This window comes from Euleptes europaea, chromosome 5, assembly GCF_029931775.1.
Source record: "Euleptes europaea isolate rEulEur1 chromosome 5, rEulEur1.hap1, whole genome shotgun sequence".
NCBI classification, from domain to species: Eukaryota; Metazoa; Chordata; class Lepidosauria; order Squamata; family Sphaerodactylidae; genus Euleptes; species Euleptes europaea.
This window is the reverse complement of record NC_079316.1, coordinates 3,303,266-3,328,644: the sequence shown is the minus strand read 5'-3', so window position 1 is coordinate 3,328,644 and position 25,379 is coordinate 3,303,266. Positions and strand designations below refer to the sequence as shown.

Below are 25,379 nucleotides of genomic sequence, written 5' to 3'. Positions count from 1 at the left end.
GCATGAAAAACAGACTGGTGTGAGCTTAAAAGCTTGTGCATTCTCATAGGCGGATGTTAAAGGGGGCAATAAGAAGTCATCTCCTTCCTTTATGTTTATTTTTTGTGCTGCCATCTTGTCCCCGTGGGGTAGGAATCCAGGGGAACAAAGATTGCCTGAAAGGGTTTAATGCTCAGTGGTTTCTGCGGCTCACCCTCCTTCGGCAAGCGCAGTCCTTCCTGGTAAGGTCCACTGGGGCCCTGGTTGTGGTGCCTGTCATTTATGACACCCCTTCAGGCAGTCCAGTTCCACTTGATTCCCAATCCCGAAGCGACAGGCAAGTCCACGTGGCTCCTTTTCCCCATCCTAGATGCCAGGTCTCTGGGGAGAAACGTTCTCCTCTGCCCTGGGTGTGGGGCCGGCAGGTGCTTAATGCCCATGCAAGCAGAGGTCTCTGTGACTGAGCTGCAGCCCAAGTCCAAATCCGGTGCTCGCCTGCCTGTAATCATCAAGTGAATTGCTAAGTTTTAAAAATGACCAGGTCTCTTCTGCAGGGCCTGTGTGTGTTCAGGGCCCCCGGGTCCACGTGTTCGTAGTTTCCCCTCGACATACTTGGCAGAATGCCTGGAGGACGGAGGCTTCGCTCCGGTTGCTTCTGCAAACTGTAAACGTGTAATTAATGGTTTAGCTAAAAGGATTTTTTAAAAAAAGTTCTTTCCTGTATTTGTATGTCTGTAAATACATTCCATAGTTTTCTAAGACATAACTTCAGAATATCATGTACTTTATTTTAAATTGCCTGTATGCTATAAGTTGACATCTAGTGCACATGACCTTATAAACTCCAAGCCTGGGTGATTTGAAATAAATGATAAAGCTTTAAAACTTGTTTTGTTTTGTTTTTCTTGAAGATGGTTTGTCCAGTCCATTTGGGGTGCGGGGGGGTGGGGGGGCTGCAGAGACCCTTATTCTGCTTCCCCAGTGAACTCTGGCTAGGAGAGGCACAGTCCCTGTGAACTTGAGAAAAGATGCTATATTCCAGAATATGTAACCAAAAATGAAACTTCTGCTTAGGCGGATGTAGCCTTGTTTCCTTTCACAGCACACACACACACAAACACAAAATTAAAAAATGGAACCATCAGCTTCAATGTACCTTTTGCTGACTGGGCTCAAGAACCTCAGCACCACCATGTCAAAAACCAGAGAGACGACCAAATGCATGTAGAACTGGGTGCTCTTTATTTCTGACTCTCTTGACAAGCGCAGGTGACCAGTCCTGTTCCCCCTGGCCACGTTGCTCCCTTACCCCAAAGCCCAGAGCAGCAGTGCAAGAGAAGCGCTGGCGCCGTCCTCACTTCTTCTTCTTTGCTCCCGGTTTCCCGGCTTTACCCTTTTTCCCTTTTTCTTTGGGTGGCGGCTCTTCCTCGAAGAGCTTTTTGAGGGCCTTGTAAGGGCCAAGGAACCGACGGACCATCATTCCTCTCCACCAGGCCTGCAGCTGGAAACAGGGAGGGAGGGAGAAACTGGTGTGTATTTGGCACACTTCGCTAAGAATGGGCTCTTGGGCATTCTGATTTTGTAAACGGCCAGGTGCCTGCCCCCCACCCCACTATCTAATGCGCCGGCCTGGCTGCTGTCTAGCGTTCCCGTCAGCTGCAATGTCTTCATGCCCACATTTATTTATTTCTGTTGGCCCAGGTCTCAGAGGGACACGCTCCAGCCAGCCAGTTGTTGTTGGGGGGAACCCCTTCAAGATGTCCCTGGGCAATACTAGTGGAGGAGGTGGAGGAGGAGAGTTGGTTTTTATATGCCGACTTTCTCTACCACTTAAGGGAGAATCAAACCGGTTTACAATTACCTTCCCTTCCTCTCCCCACAACAGACACCTTGTGAGGTAGGTGGGACTGAAAGAGTTCGGCGAGAGCTGTGACTAGCCCAAGGTCACCCAGCTGGCTTCATGTGGAAGAGAGGGGAAACCAACCGGTTCACCAGATTAGCCTCCATCGCTCATGTGGAGGAGTGGGGAATCAAACCTGGTTCTCCGGATCAGAGTCCACCGCCCCAAACCACTGCTCTTAACCACTATACCATGCTGGCTAGGATGGAATCAGGCCTCAGTCTCAGCAAGCCCTGTGGGTTTGGCCTCACAGAGAGAATCAACCCTCCCCCCAGCTATTGGGAAGAAGAACCTTTTACCTATTGCCACTTTCCTGTGGTAAATATTTATTATTTACTTCATTTAAATACCACCTTTCTCCCCGGTAGGGACCCAGGGGTGGCTTACACAATTCTCCATTTTATCTCACAACGACCCTGTGAGGTAGGTTAGGCTGAGAGCATGTGGACTGGCCCAAGGTCACCCTGTGAGCTTCCATGGCGGAGTGGGGATTCGAACCTGGTTCTCCCAGATACTAGTCCTACACTGAACCCAGGGGCATCAAACATACAGCCCGCGGGCTGGATCCGAACCCTTGAGAGCTCTTACCCAGTTTTGTGAGCCAGCCAAGGCAGCCACACACACCCACTCTCAATCTGGGCTGGCGAGGCATGGCCCAGCCTGACCTAGTAACATTTATGTACTATCCGGCTCTCATAACAAATGAATTCAACACCCCTTCTCTGACCACTACAGTGTGCTAGCTCTACCTGCAAGTACTGTCTGCCTTTCCCTTTTTCACACATAGGTTTTGTTGGGATTCTTATCTTGTTCTATAGCAGCCTCTTGTAGTGTAGTGGTTAAGAACGGGAAGGGCCATAGCTCAGTGGTAGAGCCTCTGCCTGGTAAGCAGAAGGTCCCAGGTTCAATCCCCGGCATCTCCAGTTCAAGGGACTAGTTAAGGAGGTGATGGGAAAGACCCCTTCCTGAGACCCTGGGGAGCCGCTGCCAGTCTGAGTAGACAATACTGACTTGGATGGACCAAGGGTCTGATTCAGTATAAGGCAGCTTCATGTATTCATATGACTCAACGTGGTGTAGTGGTTAAGAGCAGTAGTTTGGAGAGGTGGACTCTGATCTGGAGAACCAGGTTTGATTCCCCACTCCTCCATATGAAGCCAGCTGGGTGACCTTGGCCTAGTCACTCTCAGCCCCACCTACCTCACAGGGTGTCTGTTGTGGGGAGGGGAAGCTGGTTTGATTCTTCCTTAAGTGGTAGAGAAAGTCGGCATATAAAAACCAACTCTTCTTGTACTATACAAGGGTAATAATCCTGCAACTCTTTGAGCATGGTGGGGAGGAACTTGGCTGAGAAAAAGTCCCCATGGTTGAGCAAGGAAAGGAATTGTAGTCAGTTGACAAAGCAGACATTCCAAAACTGGTGGCTGTGGAAGCGCCAGGTTGCAACCCCAGAGGGAGATGTTGCTGTGATCCACAGAGCATAAGAAGAACAGAGGCTGTTCCACAGCAGGCTCCCTGAAGATGGAAGCCCTGGACTCTCAAACAAGGGCAGTGGCAGAAAACACCGGAAGCCGCCCCCCCCCCTTTCACCTTCAGAATGCTCCTCATCTCCCGAGCATCCTGTTCTAGCTTCTTGCGGGCGTTCTCTTTTTCCTTCCGATCCTCTATGATTACTTGTTCACACACAAGGCACTGCAGAAAAGAAAAAGACCTTAGTGCCCAGGGTTAATAACAAACAGGATGCTTTTTTGAAATCATCATTCACAGATATCTAAGCCACAAGCAGAAGAGTGGGGCAACCCCTAGTATTCAACACCCACAGAAGGGAGGGGCTGTAAACAGGGGCAGACTTCCTTTTAGGATCAGCCCTTTGCTTCATCCATTTTCTGCCACTGCTGGCCCACCTACTTGAGTTGAGTTGGCCCAAGAGTTGGGGCAGTTTCTCCACAAAGACATGATTGTCTCTTCTAGCAAAGTCTTTGCCATGGGCCAAATGATACAGGTGTGAATTGCTCAGTAAAGCCTTGGAAGGTATTCAGCCAACATTTCAAACAGGTTCCACCTAATGTTTCATTTTTCTCCACACAAACAGCCTTAAAGCCAAGTTAAGCAGCTTTTATAGCAGCAACGTAACCCCCAGGACCAGATCCAATGACTTGTAACATCAGCATCAACTTGATTAGCATAAGTCCTTAACGCCACTGCAGAAATACCTTGTAAGCCCAGCTAAAATGACTTATCTGTCCGAGAGCGCAGCAGGCCCGGCCCCAGTTCTGCATCTTGCCAGGCCCAGACTGCCTCCAGGCTGCGGCTGCTGCTTCTACTTCTCCGCCTGACTGTCCATGGCGGCGGCCTCAAGGACTCTTAACAACTCACGCAGGGGCATTGAGCAGGGTAGAGGACGGGGAAGTGGGGGAGGCCAATTGTCTCTTCTAAGTCACCTGCCTCCAGTTTTTTTAACTTATTTATATCAAACATTTCTAGGCTGCCTTTCTGCCCAAACAGGGTCCCCAATTCTTCTGCCACCACTTTCCCAGGCCCTGCTGTTTGTGGCAGAAGACGGGTTCCCTGCCCACTTACAAATGTTGCCCATGTGCACATCTGGAACTCTTGGCAAGGGAGACCTTTCCTGAGATGAGCTAGGTTTGAGTCCAGCAGCACCTTTAGAGATTTTCAGGGTATGAGCTTTCAAGAGTCCAAGCTCCCTTCACCAGATACAAGCAGGATTGGAGATCCCTTGGCCCTTATATCAGTCTGAAAGCATTGCAAAGAAAGGTTCAAAGGTTGAGCTACAAACTACAGTACAACAGATTAATTCCATTTATTGTAAGGTGTACACAGTAAAATTGTTAAAAGCACAGGTTCTGGAATTCAGGCTACATATAAAAATCAGTTATAAAATTCCTACACACCATTTTTATACAAACAATGTGATTTTTATAATTTTATGTATTTATGACAGGGGTGGGGAACCTTTGTCCTGCCAAGGGCCATTTGCACATTTATGACATCATTCAGGGGCCATACCAGGTATAGATCTCCCGGTGTGGGGGAGAAGAGGCTAGGGTTGCCAGGTCTCCAGCCACCACCTGGAGGTTGGCAACACAGAGAAGGCCTGCAGGGTGCCCCCACTCCCCCCTCCCAGGCGGAAGGGCAGCCAGCAGTGGGCCCGAGCAAACGAGGTGCCAGGGGGGCACAGCCCACAGTCAATCGGCAAGGGAGGAAGGAAAACAAAGAGGAAAAGGGAGGGAGGGAGAAAGGGAGAGAAAGGGAGAAAGAAATGGAGAGAGAGGGAGAAAGAAAGAAAAGGACGGAGGGAGACAAAGAAAAAGACAGAAAAAGAGGGAGAGTGACAGAAAAAGAGGAAGAAAAGAGAGAAAAGACTTCCCCCGCACACAAAGCCGCTGGCCCTGCGCGACCGGGCCCCAGCCTCCCCTGCCCACACACACACCCGGCGGCACACAGAGCCCCACATGACCGGGCCCCAGTCTCCATGCCCTCTCCTCCCCAGAGTCCACAAAAGGGCCCCCCCAAAGCCCGATCGCTCCTGCATGCATGCTCTGCCGCCGGGAGCCGCCAGCCTCTTTCCCCCTCCCTCTCACTGCTCAACAGCCGACAGTCGGCGAGAGGAGTTCCAAAGGGTGCTGCAGTGCCGCTGTAAGCCGTGGCACCAGGAACACCCTCTGGGAGGGCCTCCCTGCGCCCCGCCTCTGCAGCAGGGCCCCGGAGCTCCTGAGGGCCACAAAAAATGTCCTCGGGGGCCTCATATGGCCCCCGGGCCTGAGGTTCCCCACCCCTGATTTATGACCACTGAGGAAGGCCTATTCAGGTCAAAACGCGTTTAGGTCAAGCATTGGTCATTTACATTGTTTGTATATCAACTCTGCATGAGAATTTTATAACTGATTTTTATATGTAGTCTGTATTCCAGGTAAAAGGTGAAAGATTTTTACAATCTGAAGAGAAACCAGAGTATATTGTATTCCAGGCCCTGTGTTTTTAACAATTTCACTGTGTACACCTTGCAATAAATGTAATTATTTTTGTTATATTGTGTAGTTTGTAGCTCAACCTTTGAAGCTCTGCCTACATATTTGGTTGAGTTCCCCCCCCCTTTTGTTGTTGTTGTTGTTGTTCTGTTGCAAAGAAAGGAGTCAGGATGCCAAAGTACCACAGCAAAATGTAATCGGCTTCATTAGAGCAGGAGGGGGAAAGGCTTAAGAGCAGAAAATTAGAGATAAGAATCCTGACGAAGGGAGCTTTTACTCTCGAAAGCTCATACCCCGCAAATCGTATTGGCCTCTACGGCACTGCTGGACTCGAATCGAGCTCTTCTACTGAAGACCAATGCAGCTACCCTCTGGAAGCTTTCCTGAGATGCCTCTGCCTATGCAATGGAGTGGGGGGGGGGGCAGAGAGATCCCTGGCATTGCCAGTAACTTGGGGATGGGGGAAGTGGGAGTCCCCATCTCCTGAGCAGGCCTGACTGTAGCTGTGGGAAGCCGCTGCTTTCTCCCTACCTGCTTGGCCAGTTCTTGCAGGGCTAACTGGTCAGCCGTTCTGGAAGCCTTCACGGAGTTCAGCTCTTGCTGCTTGGCCTCCGTGTCCTTCTCATACTTCTCCATCCAGTATTCCAGCCTCTCTTCTATGATCTGATTGGGACAGACACACACTGGGAATGAGGATGTGCCCCCTGGGGGTTCCAGGGCACACGGTGGGTGCCTCGTGGCGGGGGGGGGGGTCGGCATCCTCTTACAATTCAACCATCTCAGCAGAGAGATCAACAAAGAGCCAGAATAAGAATGTCCGTTGGCACAACTGCAGACAGAACTTAACGTTACTGATCAGTGACGTGTTAATAACCCATAAATTTTCTGCAGTCCAAACACAGGCTTTTGCGAGTCCTTTATTAGGAAGTGACACACGTGAAGTCTCACAATAAGTAATACACATTCACAGGAGCACCTTGCGTGATTGTTTTGGCACATGGACATAAATCTGTGCATGGATGGCCTGTGTTCCACAGCACCTAACATAATAGGCCTGCTCCTCTGATCCTGGAGAGAACAGGTACGCATCATGACTAGTATCTGTTTTGACTAGTAGCCATGGATAGCCCTATCTTCTTCTGAAACAGCGTTGTTTTAATCTGATCAGCCAATCAGATGTCCAGTGTCCAATCGGAAACCCTGCTAGGCGAGAGCCCCACCTGGCTCCACCCACTTTCAAAAAACACTTGGTGGGCACCAGGAAAGGTGTCAGTGGGAACCATGTTGGGAACCCCTGAGCCACAACATCAGTGGCATTATAAGTATCTCTTTAAAACAGGTTGAAAGGATCACAGGAAAACCACCTATCACCCACCATTAGCTGGTGCTTGAGGAAATTCTCAATGTCCAGGTGGACTCTGATCTCTTCGTCCATATGATTTCTCAGTCTCTGCAGAGGGGAGGAAAAGAGTCAAGCTTTCTTTTAACCAGAGGAACTAAAAACTGGAGTCACCCAGGGGCACCACTCGAGAGCCAGATGCCCCAAGGAAGCCCTTGGCGCAGTGTCCGTGCTCTGGGCCATCTTGGAGGGAGAGGTGGCCTACCGTTACCCGTTTCTTCCAATACACCCCCTTAGAGAGCATCACGTTTCGCAGGAAATAACTTGCTGGTGGTCCCTGGCCCAAAGAGTGTCCGGCTGTCCTTGACCAGAGCCTTCTCGGCTCTGGCCCCGGCCACGTGGAACTCTCTCTAGTGAGACCAGGGCCCTGTGAGATCTGATGCAATTTTGCAGGGCCTGCAAGACTGAGATGTTCCGCCAGGCCTATGGTTGAAGACAGCGATGGTTTCCATCTTGGCTGGCCTCCCTTCCCTCCCTCCCCCTTTCTTCCCTTCTCTTTTCCACCCTGCTTTTTTAACTTACACTTTTCGCTATATCTACGCTCCCCTTGTCCCTCCCGTATTGAGACTATTTTTCCTTATCCCTCACGCTGTTAGCCCCGCCACTGGAATTGATATGGGGCCCCACTAGAACTTTAAAGGGTTGAGAGTTTTTAACTGGCCCCGTAAATGTTTTAAGCCGTGCAATATGTTGCGCGATATGTTGTGAGCCATCCCGAGCCTGATTTGAGGTTGCTGAGGAGGGGCGGGATACAAATCAAACAAACAAATAGCGCTGCCCATACACTATGGCTCCACAGGGCTGGCCTTGCAGCTGTCGGGGGTCAGCCCACCTCCAAGCAGCTGAGAGCATTGGCTGAGCAAACCCACAGGTGTGTGTGGGCAGGAGCGTGGCATGTGGTGCAACAATATAAAGGAAGGCAGAGGGGAGAGAAGAATTCAGCCGGATCTCAACATGCAGCTCTCTGCCCTGCAAAATTATGGAAGATGTAAAGATATGAGACTCAAGCCAGGGTGGCCAAATGTTTTGGTCTGAGAGCCGCATGTAGGGGGAAGGGGTGCCTGATTTCGTGGGCTCTGAGTAAGACTTCCCCATTCCAGGACTTAGTTTGTGATTTCTTTATTGACATATCCTGCCTTTCCTCGTGGTTCAAAGTGGCTTACAATAATAGTTAAAAACATTTTCCAGTTTAAAACCAAAGATAAAAATTCCAAACCTCAAATCTTTCCCCCCTCCCTCCCTTAAAAGATGCCTGCCATCCAGCCCCCTCCCGTGAAGCCCTGGCAAACAGGCAGGCATGGCAGCTCCACGGAGCCCCTTCTGGAAGCCCCCGAGCTGGGGCCACGTTGGAAAAGGCCCAGGCTCGGGTCAATGCCAGATGGGCCACCCTGAATGGTGGGAGAGCCAAGAGAGGGCTGCCTGGTGACCATAGTTGGCACTCAGGTTGCCAGCTCCAGGTTGGGAAATACCTGGTGGTTTTTGGGGTGGAGCCTGAGGAGGGCAGGGTATGGAGGGGGGAGGGATTTCAATGCCATAGAGTCCACCCTCCAAAGCGGCCTTTTTCTCCAGCGGAACTGATCTCTGTCGGCTGGAGATCAGTTGTAATAGCAGGAGATCTCTAGCTAGTACCTGGAGGTTAGCAAAATAATTCACAGTGCGATACTAGTTGGCTATGCAAAAATAATCAACACTAGGCTCAGTTCTACACATATATTCAAAAGGAGACAGTCAAATACAAAAAGTAGTCCAAGCAATATCTACAAGTGAGCGATAGTCAAACAAGGGAACATAGTACAAGTATCAAAGAACAAAGACAAAGAATATATACAAGAAATCTATGTCTAATGTTTCCCTTTGAGTCCTTAAGACTTTCCTGTAAAGCGACCATTACACAGGCAAGAATCAACTCGCAGACTACTATGTAGCATTAACAAAGTAACAAGGCTGAAGAAGCCATTATTGGTGAAAGCGTCTGTTACCTGGAAGACGTTTCCATTTGACATTAAGTGCCAGCTTGGTCCTCGTTTGAATTTCCCGCAGCACACGGCCAGCAGATTAAAGAGACCGATTCCCGACACGGACCCTATAAAAATCTACAGGAATCTTTTCCTCTTCCTGGATCAGCTCTTAACAAAGACTGATATCATAATAGGAAAGTCTTAAGGACTCAAACTGAAACATTAGACATAGATTTCTTGTATATATTGTTCTTTGACTTTGTTCTTTGATACTTGTTGTACTTTGTTCCCTTGTCTGACTATCGCTCACTTGTAGATATTGCTTGCACTACTTTTTGTATTGACTGTCTCCTTTTGAATATATGTGTAGAACTGAGCCTAGTGTTGATTATTTTTGCATAGTACCTGAAGGTTGGCAATTCTAGTTGGCACACAGGGACATAGCGAATATGATGGGCAAGCCAACCTACTCCTTGCATGTAAAAGAGGAATGAAAGCATGTGGGGAAGGCCCTCGTGGCAGAGGAAAGCCCCACCTCAAGCAGAATGAATATGGAGGATCCAGCCCCAAGCCTGTCGGTGCCCCAGTGTGTGAAAACCTGCCCTCCTCCACCACCCCAGTTGCTTGTCCATCGCTCCTGTCTGCCTAAGCCCGGGCTGAGCTGCCCACCTCCACTTCATTCTGCAGATCGTTGTCGGCGTTGGCACACTTCTTCTGCGTCTGGGCGATCTGCAAATCCGCGTCCTTCTTGACGTACCGGTTCTCCATGTCGGTCTTCGCCTTCATCTCTTGGAGCTGGTCCTTGAGGTATGCGATCATCTCGTCCCGGTTCTGGGAAGTAAGAGAGAAGCAAGAGTTCAAGGACTCCTGGCACAGCCTCTGTGCACAAGCTGGCTCCCGGCATGCCCGGCATGTTTACAGGCGGACTGGCACCCCCCGTACCAATTCCTGTGGGCAACTCAGTGGCTGCGTTCTGTTTGGCTGCATGGGACTAACGCAGAGCGAGCAAGCCTCCATTCCGTTCCTCCACTCCGGACAAACCCTTTTGAATTAGCTACTGCAGCAGTTCAGTTGGGTCTGTTGTGAGGTTATGAAATCTAGTGAGCATTCCTACATTGCATTAAATTTCAGTTTGCTAAGATGCCCTGTGCTTACTAAGATGCCCCAGTTTACTAAGGAGCCCCGTGGCGCAGAGTGGTAAGCTGCAGTATTGCAGTCAAAAGCTCTGCTCACAACGTGAGTTCGATCCCAACAGAAGTAGGTTTCAGGTAGCCGGCTCAAGGTTGATTCAGCCTTCCATCCTTCCGAGGTCGGTAAAATGAGTACCCAGCTTGCTGTGGGTCAAGTGTAAACGACTGGGGAAGGCAATGGCAAACCATCCCGTAAACACAGTCTGCCTAGGAAACGTTGGGATGTGATGTCACCCCATGGGTCAGTAATGACCCTTTACCTTTTTAAGATGCCCTACGTCAGAAACAAGTGCAGGACAGGCTACTGCTGGGTAAATTCACCTTTTGGCCACTGTGCATGTGTGTGTGGGGGGGGGGTAGTCGAGCAGTGAAACTCCAGATGTTGTAGAACACCGCAGCTCAGCTATTATTGAGAGCTAGACAGAGCATGGAATCATAGAGTTGGAAGAGACCACAAGGGTCATCTAGTCCAACCCCCAGGTTCATCTACTCCAACCCCCTGCACAATGCTGGAAATTCACAACTACCTTCCCCCTACACCCCGAGTGACCCCTACTCCATGCCCAGAAGACGGCCAAGGTGCCCTCCCTCTGCCTAAGGTCACAGAATCAGCATTGCTGACAGATGGCCATCTAACCTCTTCTTAAAAGCCTCCAGGGAAGGAGAGCTTATCACCTCCCGAGGAAGCCTGTTCCACTGAGGAATTGTTCTGTTAGAAAATTCTTCCTAATGTCTAGATGGAAACTCTTTTGATTTAATTTCAACCGGTTGGTTCTGGTCCGACCTTTTGGGGCAACAGAAAACAACTTGGCACCATCCTCTATATGACAGCCCTTCAAGTACTTGAAGATGGCTGCCCCTCTGGAATTACACTTTCCATGATTGCTTTTAGCCTTGTATGCAGTGTTCCTGGAATGGTTTTTAGCTGTGAGACATTGTTACACTACTTTTATTTGTGGGGTTTTATGAGAAGGGGGGAAGATGTTCTAATTGTGGTTCTCGATTGTGTACTTTAGCTATTGCATAGCTTTTGATACGCCACAATCTCCTGGGGTTTGTGGGGACTTTACAAAATCCAGAATGAAATCAAAGTGGTTGTGGGCAGTTACCTGGAGTTCAAACTCCTTTTCTTTCTTAACATCATTAATCTGTTTTTGGAGAGCCTTTATTTTCTTTCTTCCCATCTCTTCCCTAGAAAGAGAAAGAAAACAACTGCTATCTCTTGGAACAAAGGAAGACTCAACTAGACTTTTAGGACTAGCCCACAAAAGGGAATGTCTTGCCAGGGGTAGAAAGAAAAGATGGTCCCCAGCAAACTAGTGGTTATTTTGCCCACAGTAAATGTGTGTGATGAAAGGATAAAAGATACTTTCCAAGAAGAATCTGGTGAACCAGATTGGTTTCCCCACTCCTACACATGAAGCCGGCTGGGTGACCTTGGGCTAGTCTCTTAGAGCTCTCTCAGCCCCACCTACCTCACAGGGTGTCTGTTGTGGGGAGGGGAAGGGAAAGTGATTGTAAGCAGGTTTGATTCTTCCTTAGGTGGTAGAGAAAGTTGGCCTATAAAAGCCAACTATTCAGGAGTTTGTGGTGTGAATTCCCAAAGCAGAAAATTAACCCTGCAAGTCACCTGCAGCAACAACTGGGAAAACAGAAAGATACATTCTGAAACAGGTAAGGGTGGTGAACTTGAGTTCTGGGAACCAGACAGCTGGGTTTTGACTGCCATTTAAGGCAGCTAAAGTGAGCGAAAGCTGGTTCTGATCCACAGTCTGCCAGAAAATCTGTATTTCAGCTCTGAGTTGGGCAAATGTTCAATAAGAATTTTCAGGGTGGGTGTTTACCCACCTCCCTTCTCCCAATAAATTAACAGAGAAATTAGCAAGAGGTATATAATGAAAGGGTGGATCTTTGTGTATGTGTTGGGTCTCCTCCAGAGCAAGTCACTTCTGCTGATGCAAGAGGCTCTTCTAGAGTGTCATCCTGGTCCTTTTAACTAGAGGCTCTGGAGACTTGAACCCAGGACTTTGTGCCTGTACTTAGCCATGGCCCTTCCCCAAAATGAAGCTGTTTTATATTGAGTCAGACCCTTGCTCCACCAAGGTCACTGTTGTCTACTATGACTGGCAGCAGCTTTCTCAGGTCTTTCACATCACCTACTGCCTGGTCCTTTTTAACTGGAGATGCTGGGGATTGAACCTGGGACCTTGAGAGCCAGCATGGTGTAGTGGTTAAGAGCGGTGGTTTGGAGCAGTGGACTCTGATCTGGAGAACCGGGTTTGATTTTCTTATGTTCTTATGGAGGAAAGGGGTATTCATGGCTATTAGTCAAAATGGATACTAGTAATGCTACATACCTATTCTCTCTAGTATCAGAGGAGCATGCCTATTATATTAGGTGCTGTGGAACACAGGCAGGATGGTGCTGCTGCAGTCGTCTTGTTTGTGGCTTCCTAGAGGCATCTGGTTGGCCACTGTGTGAACAGACTGCTGGACTTGATGGGCCTTGTTCTGATCCAGGAGGGCCTTTCTTATGATTACCCACTCCTCTACATGAGCGGCGGACGCTAATCTAGTGAACAGGCTTGGTTTCCCCACTCCGCATGAAGCCAGCTGGGTGACCTTGTGCTAGTCTCAGTTTTCTCAGCCTCACCCACCTCACAGGGTGTCTGTTGTGGGGGGGGGGGGAAGGCGATTGTAAGGCGGTTTGATTCTGCCTTAAGTGGTAGAGAAAGTCGGCATATAAAAACCAAGTCTTCTTCTTCTCTGCATGCCATATAGATGCTCTTCTACTGAGCCATGGCCCCTCTCAAATATGAAACACATGAAGCTGACTTATAGCAAATTAGACCCTTGGTCCAACAAGATCAATACTGTCTACTCAGACTGGCAGTGGCTCTCCAAAGTCTCAGGCAGAGGTCTTTCACATCACCTACTGCCTGGAGAGGCTGGGGATTGAACCTGGGACCTTCTGCATGCCAAGCAGATGCTCCACCATTGAGCCACACCTCCGCCCTAAGTCAGGGGTGGCTCAGCATAAACGTAGCCCAAAGCAGCATCTTAGACACAAAACTCACCTGAGGATGATGTCCTGGAGCTGGATCTTCTTTTTTCTCTCTGAGTTGACAGCTCTCAGCAAGGTTTGGAAGGTTCCCAGCGTCAGCAGCTCATCCAAGGTGTGTTCAATCACATCGCTTACATATTGCCTGCCAGGGAAGGGAGCACCCAATGAATGTCTAGACGGAAACTCTTTTGATTTAATTTCAACCCGATGGTTCTGGTCTGACCTTCTGGGGCAACAGAAAACAACTTGGCACCCTCCTCTATATAACAGCCCCTCAAGTGCTTGAACATGATTATCATATCCCCTCTCAGTCTTCTCCTCTTCAGGCTAAACATACCCAGCTCCTTCAACCTTTCCTTGTAGGACTTGGTCTCCAGACCCCTCACCATCTGTGTTGCCCTCCTCTGGACACGCTCCAGCTTGTCTACGTCCTTCTTAAATTGTGGTGCCCAAAACTGAACACAGTACCCTAGGTGAGGTCTAACCAGAGCAGAGCAAAGCGATACCATCACTTAGCATGATCTAGACACTATACTTCTCTTGATACAGCCCAAGACCGCATTTGCCTTTTTAGCTACTGCATCACATTTGGCTGACTGCTGTTGGTTTCAAGATGCTTGAATAGATAGACCCGATGTCAGATCCAGCAGAATTCTCATTATGTACTAAATTGAGCTATATTAGTGTACATTTTTTGCAAGGTAAATTTTTGAACCTACCATATTCGGAAAGGACTTGTCTGTGCTCTTCCGGTTCCATCAATTCCCTAGCTCATGTGCTCTTGGAATGTCGTTTCTATGAGGATCTTAGATGACGATACGTCTCTCCTCTTTTAATAGATAAATCTAATGCCTCTGTGTCTGATATAATGCCTTTTTTTAATTAAGTGATAGGGATCCTAAGGCTACACTGACAGTGGCAAAAGTTACCTCAGTCCTTATATCCCCCAAACAATAGATTTAAAACGATGCTGCTCAGGATCAATGGATCAAAGAGCTTCTAAGGGAGAAAGGAAAGGATTAGTGTACATTATTGAACCCAGCTGCAACAGTGCCAAATTGCCATGGTGTGGTTTTTCCCTTGGTTTGGGGAAGGGGGAACAGTGGTGTTTGCAGTGTAATAACCATCTTTTAGAGCTGCCCAGGCCTGCCTCAGCCCTCTGTGGGGGTCTCACCTGTCAGCCTGGACCTTCTTGAGGTGGTCCGTGGGCAGAGTAGTTCGCTTCGCAGCCAAGCTGAAAAGGCGGTTGGTACTCTTCAGCCCGACACTCGTCTCCTGCAGCTGCCGGCCAAATTCTGCGATCTTGCCAAGCTCAAGGGGGATTTTAGACTGGCACTCTGCCCGGGAATCCATAAGCTGCTGGAATTTGGTGCCCAGATACTTCTGGCTGCTGAGAATCTCATTGACATGTTCACCATCGACCTGAAAAGGAGGAGAGACAGTGGTGGATGAGGGAAGAACAGGTGAAGGAGAAACCAGCCCTGTTCAGACATCACCATGGTTGAGTAACCAGGTAAGAGCCCAGCAGAAGAGTCTCTCTGGATCTGATTCAGACAGACTCCACCTGGCTCAAAATCTGAAGAAGAGTTGGTTTTTACAGGCCAACTTTCTGTACCACTTAAGGCAAAATCAAACTGGCTTACAATCACTTTCCCTTCCTCTCCCCACAACAGACACCCTATGAGGTAGGTGGGACTGAGAGAGCTCTATCAGAGCTGTGACTAGCCGAAGGTCACCCAGCTGGCTTCATGTGTAGGAGTGGGGAAACAAATCCAGTTCACCAGATTACCGTCCGCAGCTCATGTGGAGGAGTGGGGAATCAAACCCGGTTCGCCAGAGTACACCGCTCCAAACCACCAATCTTAACCACTACACCACGGTGCTTAAATAGCTGTCTGTCTGTTCTTAATGAGTGCTGCTTCTCAGCTAGCATACACCTGGAGGTTCTTAAAGAACTCCAATGTGACAATTTTTGATCTATTAACCGGAATATGTAACCTGTTGCTAAAATCAGCCTCTGTGACAGAAAACTGGCAAGTAGTAAACCTCTCCCTAGTTTAAAAAGAAAAAGGTGGGGTCCAAAGGGAATCCTTGGAATTACAGGTCCCTTAACCTACCGTCTGTTCCAAGTAAAGTAGTAGAAATCATTATTAAAGAATCATTAAGCACATAGAGGAACAAAGCCTGCTGAGGGGAAATGGCCATGGTGTAGTGGTTAAGAGCGGTGGTCTGGAGCGCTGGACTCTGATATGGAGAAGAGGGTTTGATTCCCCACTCCTCCACATGAGTGGCGGAGGCTAATCTGGTAAACTGGATTTGTTTCCCCACTCCTACACACAAAGTCAGCTGGGTGACCTTGGGCTGTTAGAGCTCTCTCACCCCCACCTACCTCACAGGGTGTCTGTTGTGGGGAGGGGAAGGGAAGGTGATTGTAAGCTGGTTTGAGACTCCCTTAAGTGGTAGAGGAAGTAGGCATATAAAAGCCAACTCTTCTTCTGCAAAGGGAAGTCCTGCCTCACCAACCTTTGGGAGTTCTTTCAGCAGGTTAACAAGCATGTGGATAAGGGCGATCGAGTACACATGATATACTTGAACTTTCATAAGGCTTTTTATAAGGTACCTCACCAAAGACTCTTCTTATGTTCTTATGGAGCTCCCTGCCCCAGGATGTGGTAATGGCTGCCAACTTGGAAGGCTTTAAAAGGGGAGTGGACATGTTCATGGAAGAGAGGGCTATCCATGGCTACTAGTCAAAATGGATTCTAGTCATGATGCAGGCCTATTCTCTCCAGGATCAGAGGAGCATGCCTATTATATTGGGTGCTGTGGAACACAGGCAGGATGGTGCTGCTGCAGTCGTCTTGTTTGTGAGCTTCCTAGAGGTACTTGGTCGGCCACTGTGTGAACAGACTGCTGGACTTGACGGGCCTGGGTCTGACCCAGCAGGGCCTTTCTTATGTTCTCACATTATGTGCTTTGGGTGTAAGACTGGCACCTATTTGGGGTACAATAACCTGGGGAGGATGCAAGGCAAGCGGGACAGGGTCCCAGCAGAAGCAGTGGGAAGCCACTCCACAGGGACACACCCTTCTCCTCCTCCTCCTCCTGTTCTCAGTGTTCCCACGTCTGTAGTGTGCTTACGCTGAAGGCATCTCTCCTCTCCTCATACGGAACTGGCATGATGTGCCCGAGGACGGTCAGCTGGTCGACGCAGTCCTCCAGCACCGTGTAAACCCGAACAGCATCCACAGGGGGCAGCGGGGGTCCCCGCCGCTTGAGCAGCCCCTCTCTAGGAGAAAGAAACAGAACGAAGGTCATGTAGAGAGGCAACGGAATTGGCTCGTCAGTGGCTGACCCTCACTGGGTGCTCGGTGGAGGGGCCACAACAGCCTGCTCACTGCCTGCGGAAAATGTGCACAATGGACCACCCAGCAGCTCAAGTTAAAAGTATCTCAGGTGGTAGCCCTGGGAAAGACCGTTCTCTGCTGGTCACCTTGGGGAAATGCTGTCAGTCCGCCTAGCCGGTCTTGGTTTAGAGGGACTGAGTGGAGGTTCATTAAAGAAGAAGAAGAGTTGGTTTTTATATGCCGACTTTCTCTACCACTTAAGGAAGAATCAAACCGGTTTACAATCACCTTCCCTCCCCCTCCCCACAACAGACACCCTGTGAGGTAGGTGGGGCTGAGAGAGCTGTAACGGAGCTGCGACTTGCACAAGGTCACCCAGCTGGCTTAGTGTGTAGGAGTGGAGAAACCAACCCGGGTCACCAGGTTAGCCTCCGCCGCTCATGTGGAGGAGTGGGGAATCAAACCCGGTTCTCCAGATCAGAGTCCTCCACGCCAAACCACCGCTATTAACCCACTATACCATGCTGGCTCTCCAGTAATGGACAGGACTTTGAATCATAGAGTTGGAAGGTACCACCAGGGCCATCAAGTCCAACCCCCTGCACAATGCAGGAAATTCACAACTACCTCCCTGCTCCACACCCCTAGTGACCAGAAGATGGCCAAGATGCCCTCCCTCTCATCATCTGCCTAAGGTCACAGAATCAGCATTGCTGACAGATGGTCATCTAACCTCTTCTTAAAAACCTCCAGGGAAGGAGAGCTTACCACCTCCCGAGGAAGCCTGTTCCACTGAGGAAAGACGCTTCCCCAGAGAACCTGGTGGCCAGCCCAAGCACACAGCACTAGGCTACATAGACCCTAAGCCTCTGGTTAAATCTATTATTTTCCTGTTCTGCTGCTGTCTGTATCTTTCAATTCTAGCAGATTAATTTCTTTTTCCACTTTAAAAACACCCAAGAGTTTTGCAGCACCTAACAATTTTATTCCAGGACAAGCTTTTGAGGATTAGAATCCACTTACTGGGATACGGTGAATGGATCTTGACTTATCAGACATTTTTGTAGGAGGACAAGAGAAACCAAACAGAAGGGTCAAGGGGCTGTACTGGTCAAAATGCAATCATGTACAGACACGTAATCAGACCTTAACATTGCTTTTTCATATCACTCTACATCAGGGGTGTCAAACTCAATTGTTACGAGGGCTGGATATGACAAATGTCACTTGGTCAGGCCAGGCCAGGCCTCGCCAACTAAGATCAAGAGTGGGGTGGGGTGGCTGCCTCCACTGGCCCACGGGCCAGATAAGAGCTCTCAAGGGGCCAGATCTAACCCCCAGGCCTGATGTTTGACACCTCTGCCCTACATAAACTGTCTGCAAAAAGAGAGAGAGAGAGAGAGAGAGAGAGAACATTCAGGTTCAATTTTTACCAGGCTGTGTTTTTATCCCACTGCACGGTTTGTTTTCTGAGTGTGGGTTTATGTGTTTTAATAAAGATGTTCCAGTGTGGTGTAGTGGTTAAAAGTGGTGGTTTGGAGCGGTGGACTCTGATCTGGAGAACCAGGTTTGATTCCCCACTCCTCCACATGAGCGGCAGAGGCTAATATGGTGAACTGGATTTGTTTCCCCACTCCTATACATGAAGCCAGCTGGGTGACCTTGGGCTAGTCACACTCTCTCAGCCTCACCTACCTCACAGGGTGTCTATAGTGGGGAAGGTAAGGTGATGGTAAGCCGGTTTGATTCTTCCTGGTAGAGAAAGTCAACATATAAAAACCAACTCTTCTTCTTATTTTTAATTTATATACTGGATATTACATTTTATTGTTCTGGGGTCGTGTTGTACACTGTTTTGGGTGCCATTGTTGCATGACAGAGAATTCAGTATAAAACTTTGCAAAAAAATCAAATAGGGAGAAACACGCCAGCATCCAAGATTTGGGGGAGGGAGTTGCAGTTGTGTTTTTCCTCGCCTCTCCTTTCCAAAAAGGAGGTCATTATCTCCCTTTCTAAAGAAGGGTGGCGCTGGCTTGTTCGAGACCACCCAGAGAGTCCTCTTTATTTATATCATTTTCACAGCCCTTGAACAGAGGAGCTGGTGGCCTCCAGAAACATGAGCAGCCGATCTATAAAGCTGCCTCTGGAAATGGATCAGGGAAGAGGAGTCAATGTAATTAGCCAGGAGCCATTCGGCTCTCCACACCACCCCCTCTACTTCCAATGGAAACTGAACAGGCTTAGACTCCAGTGTGTGCGCTATTTTCGCTACGGGAAGAGTAGAGAGGTTTTCTAGTTCTCCATCTTTAAGTGAAGAAAACTGAGCTGTTCCAAGCCGAAATAAGCAGAAAACAGATCCAAATAGAGATGGAAGATTTGCCTCCTCTCCAGCCGAATGACACAGGCCCACACTTTGAGTTGATCTTCTCCCTCCTCCTCTTGACAAAATATCTTCATGCCACTTCCATTCTGGGCAATGAGAGGGTGAACTGCCCCCAAACTGAGCTGAGCTTGCTGGATTAAAACAAACCGATAAAAGAGCTTGACTCGCCTGTGAACTCTACAGGTCACTGGCTTCTGAAGGCCATTTTACAAAATCTGGGGTTCCATTTAGGCAGACCCAAAATCAGTGGCCACCAAAACACTCTTCCAACACCTCTTGTAAAAAGGCTACAAGTCGACCTAGGCTTTATCAAATACACACACACACAGCAGCAGATTAAAAAGGGAGAGGAAAACCACAGTCTGGGGTCTCTGAAGCTGTTTACTCGATCCTTGGTGGCAACAGAAAACCTCTGCCTTCCATTTTTGAAGACTTGGCACCCAGGACTGCAAACCTTTTGCTTGTAACAAATGGATAGCAGAAGAGAAGGACAAAAAAAGCAGGCCTTGGGGACAAAGAGAGACAGCCAAGCTTTCAGATGGCACCCCTTGTATGTACTGGGAAGGAAGACAGAGCCCGATCTCGTAAACTAAGCAGGGCCAGTACTTGGAAGACTCTGCAGAGGAAGGCGATGTTCAAACCCCCTCTGCTTAATCACTTGCCTTGAAAACCCCACCAGGTAAACAGCTCAGCACAAAGGCTAGTGACCTGGATGATGCCTATGGCTTTAATACAGATTAATACAGATTAATCTTTAATACAGATATGGTTCAGGGCAGCAAAGGTTCCAGCATAATGGGCCTCCCTGCTCTGTTTTCTGTTCCATCTCTGCCCACCTCACCTTCTCTCCTGACAGTGTGGGTACCAGTACTTCGTAAATGGCACCATATGGATCTTGATAAATTGTTAATTTTTATATCTTGCATTAGAAGTTTTAATCGTAATTTATTTGTATATTATGACATTATTGTTTTAAAACGGAATATTGTTGACATTATATTGATGTGAACTGCCCTCCAACCCTGGTTGGGAAAGGGTGGGGAAAACAATCTAATGAATTAATTAATATTGATAATAACAATAATAAGGGTCACCATAAATTGGCTGCAATTTGATGGCACTTTACACACACACACATAGCATGTACTATCTGTTTCTGTTTGTATTATTCTATTATGTGATTTCTGGTTTGCCGTGTCAGTACTTATGCTTTGTTTCAGCTTTGTTGCAGATTTTTACTTGATTTTAATTTCCACAATCCTAATCCTATGACATTGCCTATTTGACGTCCCATCCTATTTACTGTGTTTACGTACACTGTGCAATCCGCCTGGAGTCTCAGTGAGAAAGGGGAACTGTAAATAATATAATTAAATAAATAAGGCCTTCAAGAACCAAAAGCACCTTCTTGACTTCCATTCAGAGCTGTCCGTAGGTAATCATTCTTGGCAGCATCTGCATCTAATGCAGCAGCCACTATACTGCAGACGCTGGTCAGCATGTCAGACTAGGATTTGGGAGACCCAGGTTCAAATCCCCGCTCTGCCATGGAAGCTTGCTGGATGACCATGGACCAGTCACACACTCTCAGCCTAACCTATCTCACAGGGTTGTTGTGACGATAAAATAGAGAGGAGAATGACGTACATTGCTTTGAGTCCCCATTGCAGAAAAAGCAGGATATAAATGAAGAAAATAAAAATATATACAAGGAAACCTAGATGATTTTGATTTGAAATGGTGCACACTCCTGACTGCCCTGTTTGCTAGAGACCCTGCCCATTTTCTGGTCTTCTGTTTTGTCTTTGGGGTTATTCTGGAAATCTCACATATTCTGGAAATTGACACAAGTGCCCCAGGGTCAGTCGGAAAACCTGGAAATGGTGATTCAATCAGCAATACCTCTTTTTCAGCAGTAAGGAATTAAAATAAGCCAACAAATAAGCACCTACTCATTTTTTAGCTCAGAAACTGTTGGTTTTAGATTGTATAATTTGTCTTCTGTGGATTTTTATATCTCATACTCTTATTGCTGTTTTATGGTTTTTACTGTTGTTAGCTGCTCTGAGCATGGGCTTCAGCCGGGAAAGAGCATACAAGTCCAAACAAACAAACAAACAAGCTACATGTGGGGAGGACCTCCCAGAGATTATTTGATTCAAAATTCTATATAATTCTCTCCACTCTGTTCAAGACCTTTTTCTTTAACTTCCCACCATCCTCTCATCCTGTGCTTGCAGAAGTTCCTTCTCAACAAGTGTTGAAAACAATAATACCTAATAATTTTAAAAAAGAAACAAACAAAATATCCAGAAATCTGCAATAAATGGCAGGATGTCACCAGCACAGCTCAATCTCGGCTTGCCAAGTACCCTTGTAAAGACACTGCCTTTTGGGTGGGGGGGAGCAACCTTCAAGAGGTCTACTCAAAAGTAATAGAAAAGTGCTGGAGTCCAGTAGCACCTTAAAGACTAACAAAATTTCTGGCAAGGTATGAGCTTTCCTGTGTCACTGGCAACCAAGATGAAGTTAATTCAAGCCATAGTATTCCCTATTACTATGTTTAGGTGTAAAAGCTGGACATTGAAGAAAGTGGATAGGAAGAAAGAACATAAGAAAAGCCCTGCTGGAACAGACCAAGGCCCATCAAGTCCAGGAGTCTGTTCACACAGTGGCCAACCAGGTGCCTCTAGGAAGCCACAAGCAAGACGAGTGCAGCAGCACCACCCTGGTTCCACAGCACCATCCTGGTTCCACCGCACCCAAAATAATAGGCATGCTCCTCTGATACTAGGGAGAATAGGTATGCAGCATGACTAGTATCCATGCTAACTAATAGCCACGAATACCCCTTTCCTCTGTGAACATGTTCACTCCCCTCTTAAAGCCCTCCAAGCTGGCAGCCATCACCACATCCTGGGGCAGGGAGTTCCACAATCTAACTATGCGTTGTGTGAAAAAATACTTCCTTTTATCTGTTTTGAATCTCTCACCCTCCAGCTTTAGCAGATGACCCCGTGTTCTAGTATTATGGGAGAGGGAGAAAAACCGCTCCCTGTCCACTCTCTCCAAACCATGCATAATTTTATAGACCTCGATCATGTCTCCCCTCAGCTGCCTTCTTTCCAAGTTAAACAGTCTTTGAAATGTGGTGTTGGAGGAGAGTGTTACGGATACCATGGACTGCCAAAAAAACCGATCAGTGGGTTATAGATCAAATCAAGCCTGAACTGACCCTAGAAGCTAAAATGACTAAATTGAGGCTGTTGTATTTGGGTCACATTACGAGAAGACAAGAGTCACTGGAAAAGACAATCATGGTAGGAAAAGTTGAGGGCAGCAGGAAAAGAGGAAGACCCAACAGGAGATGGATGGACTCAGTCAAGGAAGCCCAGGGTTACCGCACTTGTATTCCCAGCAATGTATTAAGAGTTTGAAAACGTTCTAAAAAATACTGTTCACACTTTGTTTGGCCCCTTTAGCTGTGAAGACGTCTTCCAACCATTTATAAGCCGTGGTATCCAAAAACCCTTTTAAAGCGATGTTTTCTCATAACATTTTCAAACTCTTAATACATTGCTGGGAATACAAGTGCGGTATCCCCCATTTGATAGGTCGTTTTGGAAGGCGCGGGCGTGAGCTTTCGTGAGCCACAGCTCGCTTCTTCAGACCTTGCCAGAAATATATATATATATATATATATATATATATATATATATATATATATATATATATATATATATATATAATTTAAATTATATATATATATATATAATTTAAATTATATATATATATAAATAAATACTATACATCTCATTTGAAAATACATCCTATATACCAATCTTTGAATCGATAAAAAATTAAAGAACTATTAGGTGTATGTCTTCAGTATTAAATATAATTAATTACAATTGACTTCCCCACCGACTTCCTCCCTCCCTACAAATATCTGGTGTCTCCTTTGTATTAATATTGTCTAATCCTTATAAGTCATTATTTTAATGTTATACTTTCCCCTTATTTAATACATTTCGATAAGCAGTAATAATATAGTATTAATAATAAAGAGAGAAAAAAAGAAGAAAATCATTTAAAAAATAAAAACAGAGACAAGAAATGTTGTTAGTCTTTAAGGTGCTACTGGACTCTTGCTCTTTTCGACTACTGCAGACAGACTAACCCGGCGACCCACTGTGAATTATGCTCAAAAGTAAGTCAGCGGGGCTTTACTCGCGGGAAAGAGTTCCTACGACTGCAACTTTTAAAATTCGTTTTATTTTTTGCTAAAGGCCCCTGCCAGAGGATTCTGCTGAATCCGAAAGCTTGCACAGACTCACCCGGCGCCCACCAGCAAAGAGGGGCTGATCTCCATGGTTACCGTCCAAGCTTCAGGAAGGGGGCCTTCGCTACGATGAGGCTGGCTAAATAGGAGCCTGTCATTTTGCGACTGCACGTTTCTGAACAACGCGAGGCACACGGGTACCCTCGTGTCTGAAAGGCAGGAAATCCCCGTTTCTTAAAATGTGCGTAGTTCTAGCAACGCGAGTCAGAGAGGCCGAAGGGGTCATTAGAGACAGGCGGATGAGGTAGACAGCTAAGCATGGGCCGGGTAGGGGGGTCCTTACGCTTTCCTATCCCGGCCTGCCCCGCGGCTGCGCTCGCTCTTTCTCCCCGCCATCTTGGGCCGGAGTCGTTGAGGTGAGAGCGGGGAGGGGGCTTCGGGGCCGACGGCGAGGAAGCGGGGCGGCGGGGCCGGGTCAGAGGCCGTGGGGCGCGCGTGGGGAGAGCCGGGCCGCGGGGGTAGCGGGGTCCGGTGTCGGGCGGCGGCGGGATGGCTCGGATGCGGGCTGGATGCTGTCGGGCCTCCTCCGCCGAGAGCCGGCTTCCCCCTGCCCTGTGGCGTTGGCGCGGGGCTGCTGCTCCCAGGAAAGGGCCGGCGGGTCGGGCCGCGCCTCCTGTTCCCGGGAATGCCCGGCCATTGAATTCCTCCCCGGGAAATCACAAAGAACCGGGGAGCAGGTAGGCGACGCGGTAGGGTCACTTCGGCGAAACAGAGCCTCCAGCTTCTGGAGCAGTGTATCTCTGCGTTTCGGTGGCGGGGAGGCAAAGAGTGGGAGGGGGTGTGTGGCCTTTTGTGCCTCGCGTGTGAGCTTCTCGCAGGGGTCTGTTGGAAAGAGAGGAGGATGGGTGACATGGCGGGGGAGGGGGGCTGGGACCCAGCAGGGCTGTTTGGGTGACCTGCCCCCTCTTGCAGCGTATGGGGGAGAGCTGTGTCGCTGGGGGGGGGGCTTGGAGGTGCCCCTTTCAAAGCTAGACAAGCTGCAGTTTCCTCGCTCTCTGCATCTGCAATGTGGGGCCGATACTGACCTACCTTGCAGAGGAAGAGTCGACGCGTCCTGGGTCCCCACGGCCCTTTAAAATTTCATCACGATGCATCGTATTATGCTGTATATATTTATGCACATGAAATAAAGGAAAAAACCCTTACAAGGTTGGTGCCATGCGTTTTACGACATTCTGCCAAATTACATTAGACGATCTGCTTGGCATGCAGAAGGTCCCAGGTTCAATCCCCGGCAGCATCTCCAGTTAAAGCACTGGTTCCCAACCGGGGGTCTCGGGGTCCACGAGAACTAAATTAAGGTCCGCGAAACAAAGTTATAAACCCATAATAAATTAATATTTTCAATTAAAAGTTCTCTATTATAAAATATATATTCAAATATTATTCTAAGTGTAATGTTTAACTAACAGTTATGATTAAAGTTTATTTTCAAGTTCTCGGGATTTTTATTTTGAACCTTGGGGTCCCTGCACCGAACAAAAAAGTCCTAGTGGTCCCTGGTCAAAAAAAGGTTGGGAACCACTGAGTTAAAGGGACTAGGCAAGTGGGTGATGTGAAAGACCTTTCTCAGCCTGAGGCCCTGGAGAGCCGCTGCCGGTCTGATGAGACAATGTTGACTTTGATGGACCCAGGGTCTGATTCAGTATAAGCCAGCTCCATGTGTTCGTGTGTACATTTGTAGTAGAGCACTCTTCATTTTTCTGCAGAGGGGATAATGCAGTATTTGAATAAAAAGCTTTAATTTTGTCAACAAGCACTCTTGGAGGGATTATTTTAACCTTCCGAACCTTAGCTAATACAAGTCTGGGTGGTTTCATTGTGCTGT

The 25,379-nt window shown here is 48.0% G+C and overlaps 1 protein-coding gene across 1 annotated transcript; it reads right to left on the bottom strand.

Annotated features, from left to right (window-relative positions):
- Nucleotides 1-1,333: 1,333 nt before the first annotated feature.
- IQCG (IQ motif containing G) lies at nucleotides 1,334-24,645 on the bottom strand. Its single transcript, XM_056849894.1, has 12 exons — nucleotides 24,581-24,645; nucleotides 23,835-24,164; nucleotides 23,547-23,666; nucleotides 16,621-16,768; nucleotides 14,654-14,901; nucleotides 13,493-13,621; nucleotides 11,525-11,606; nucleotides 9,895-10,056; nucleotides 7,244-7,318; nucleotides 6,400-6,531; nucleotides 3,470-3,571; nucleotides 1,334-1,480 (listed from the first exon to the last, which is right to left on the bottom strand). Exons 1-12 carry the CDS (start codon nucleotides 24,643-24,645, stop codon nucleotides 1,334-1,336), a joined length of 1,740 nt encoding a protein of 579 aa, XP_056705872.1.
- Between the last annotated feature and the right edge of the window lie 734 nt (nucleotides 24,646-25,379).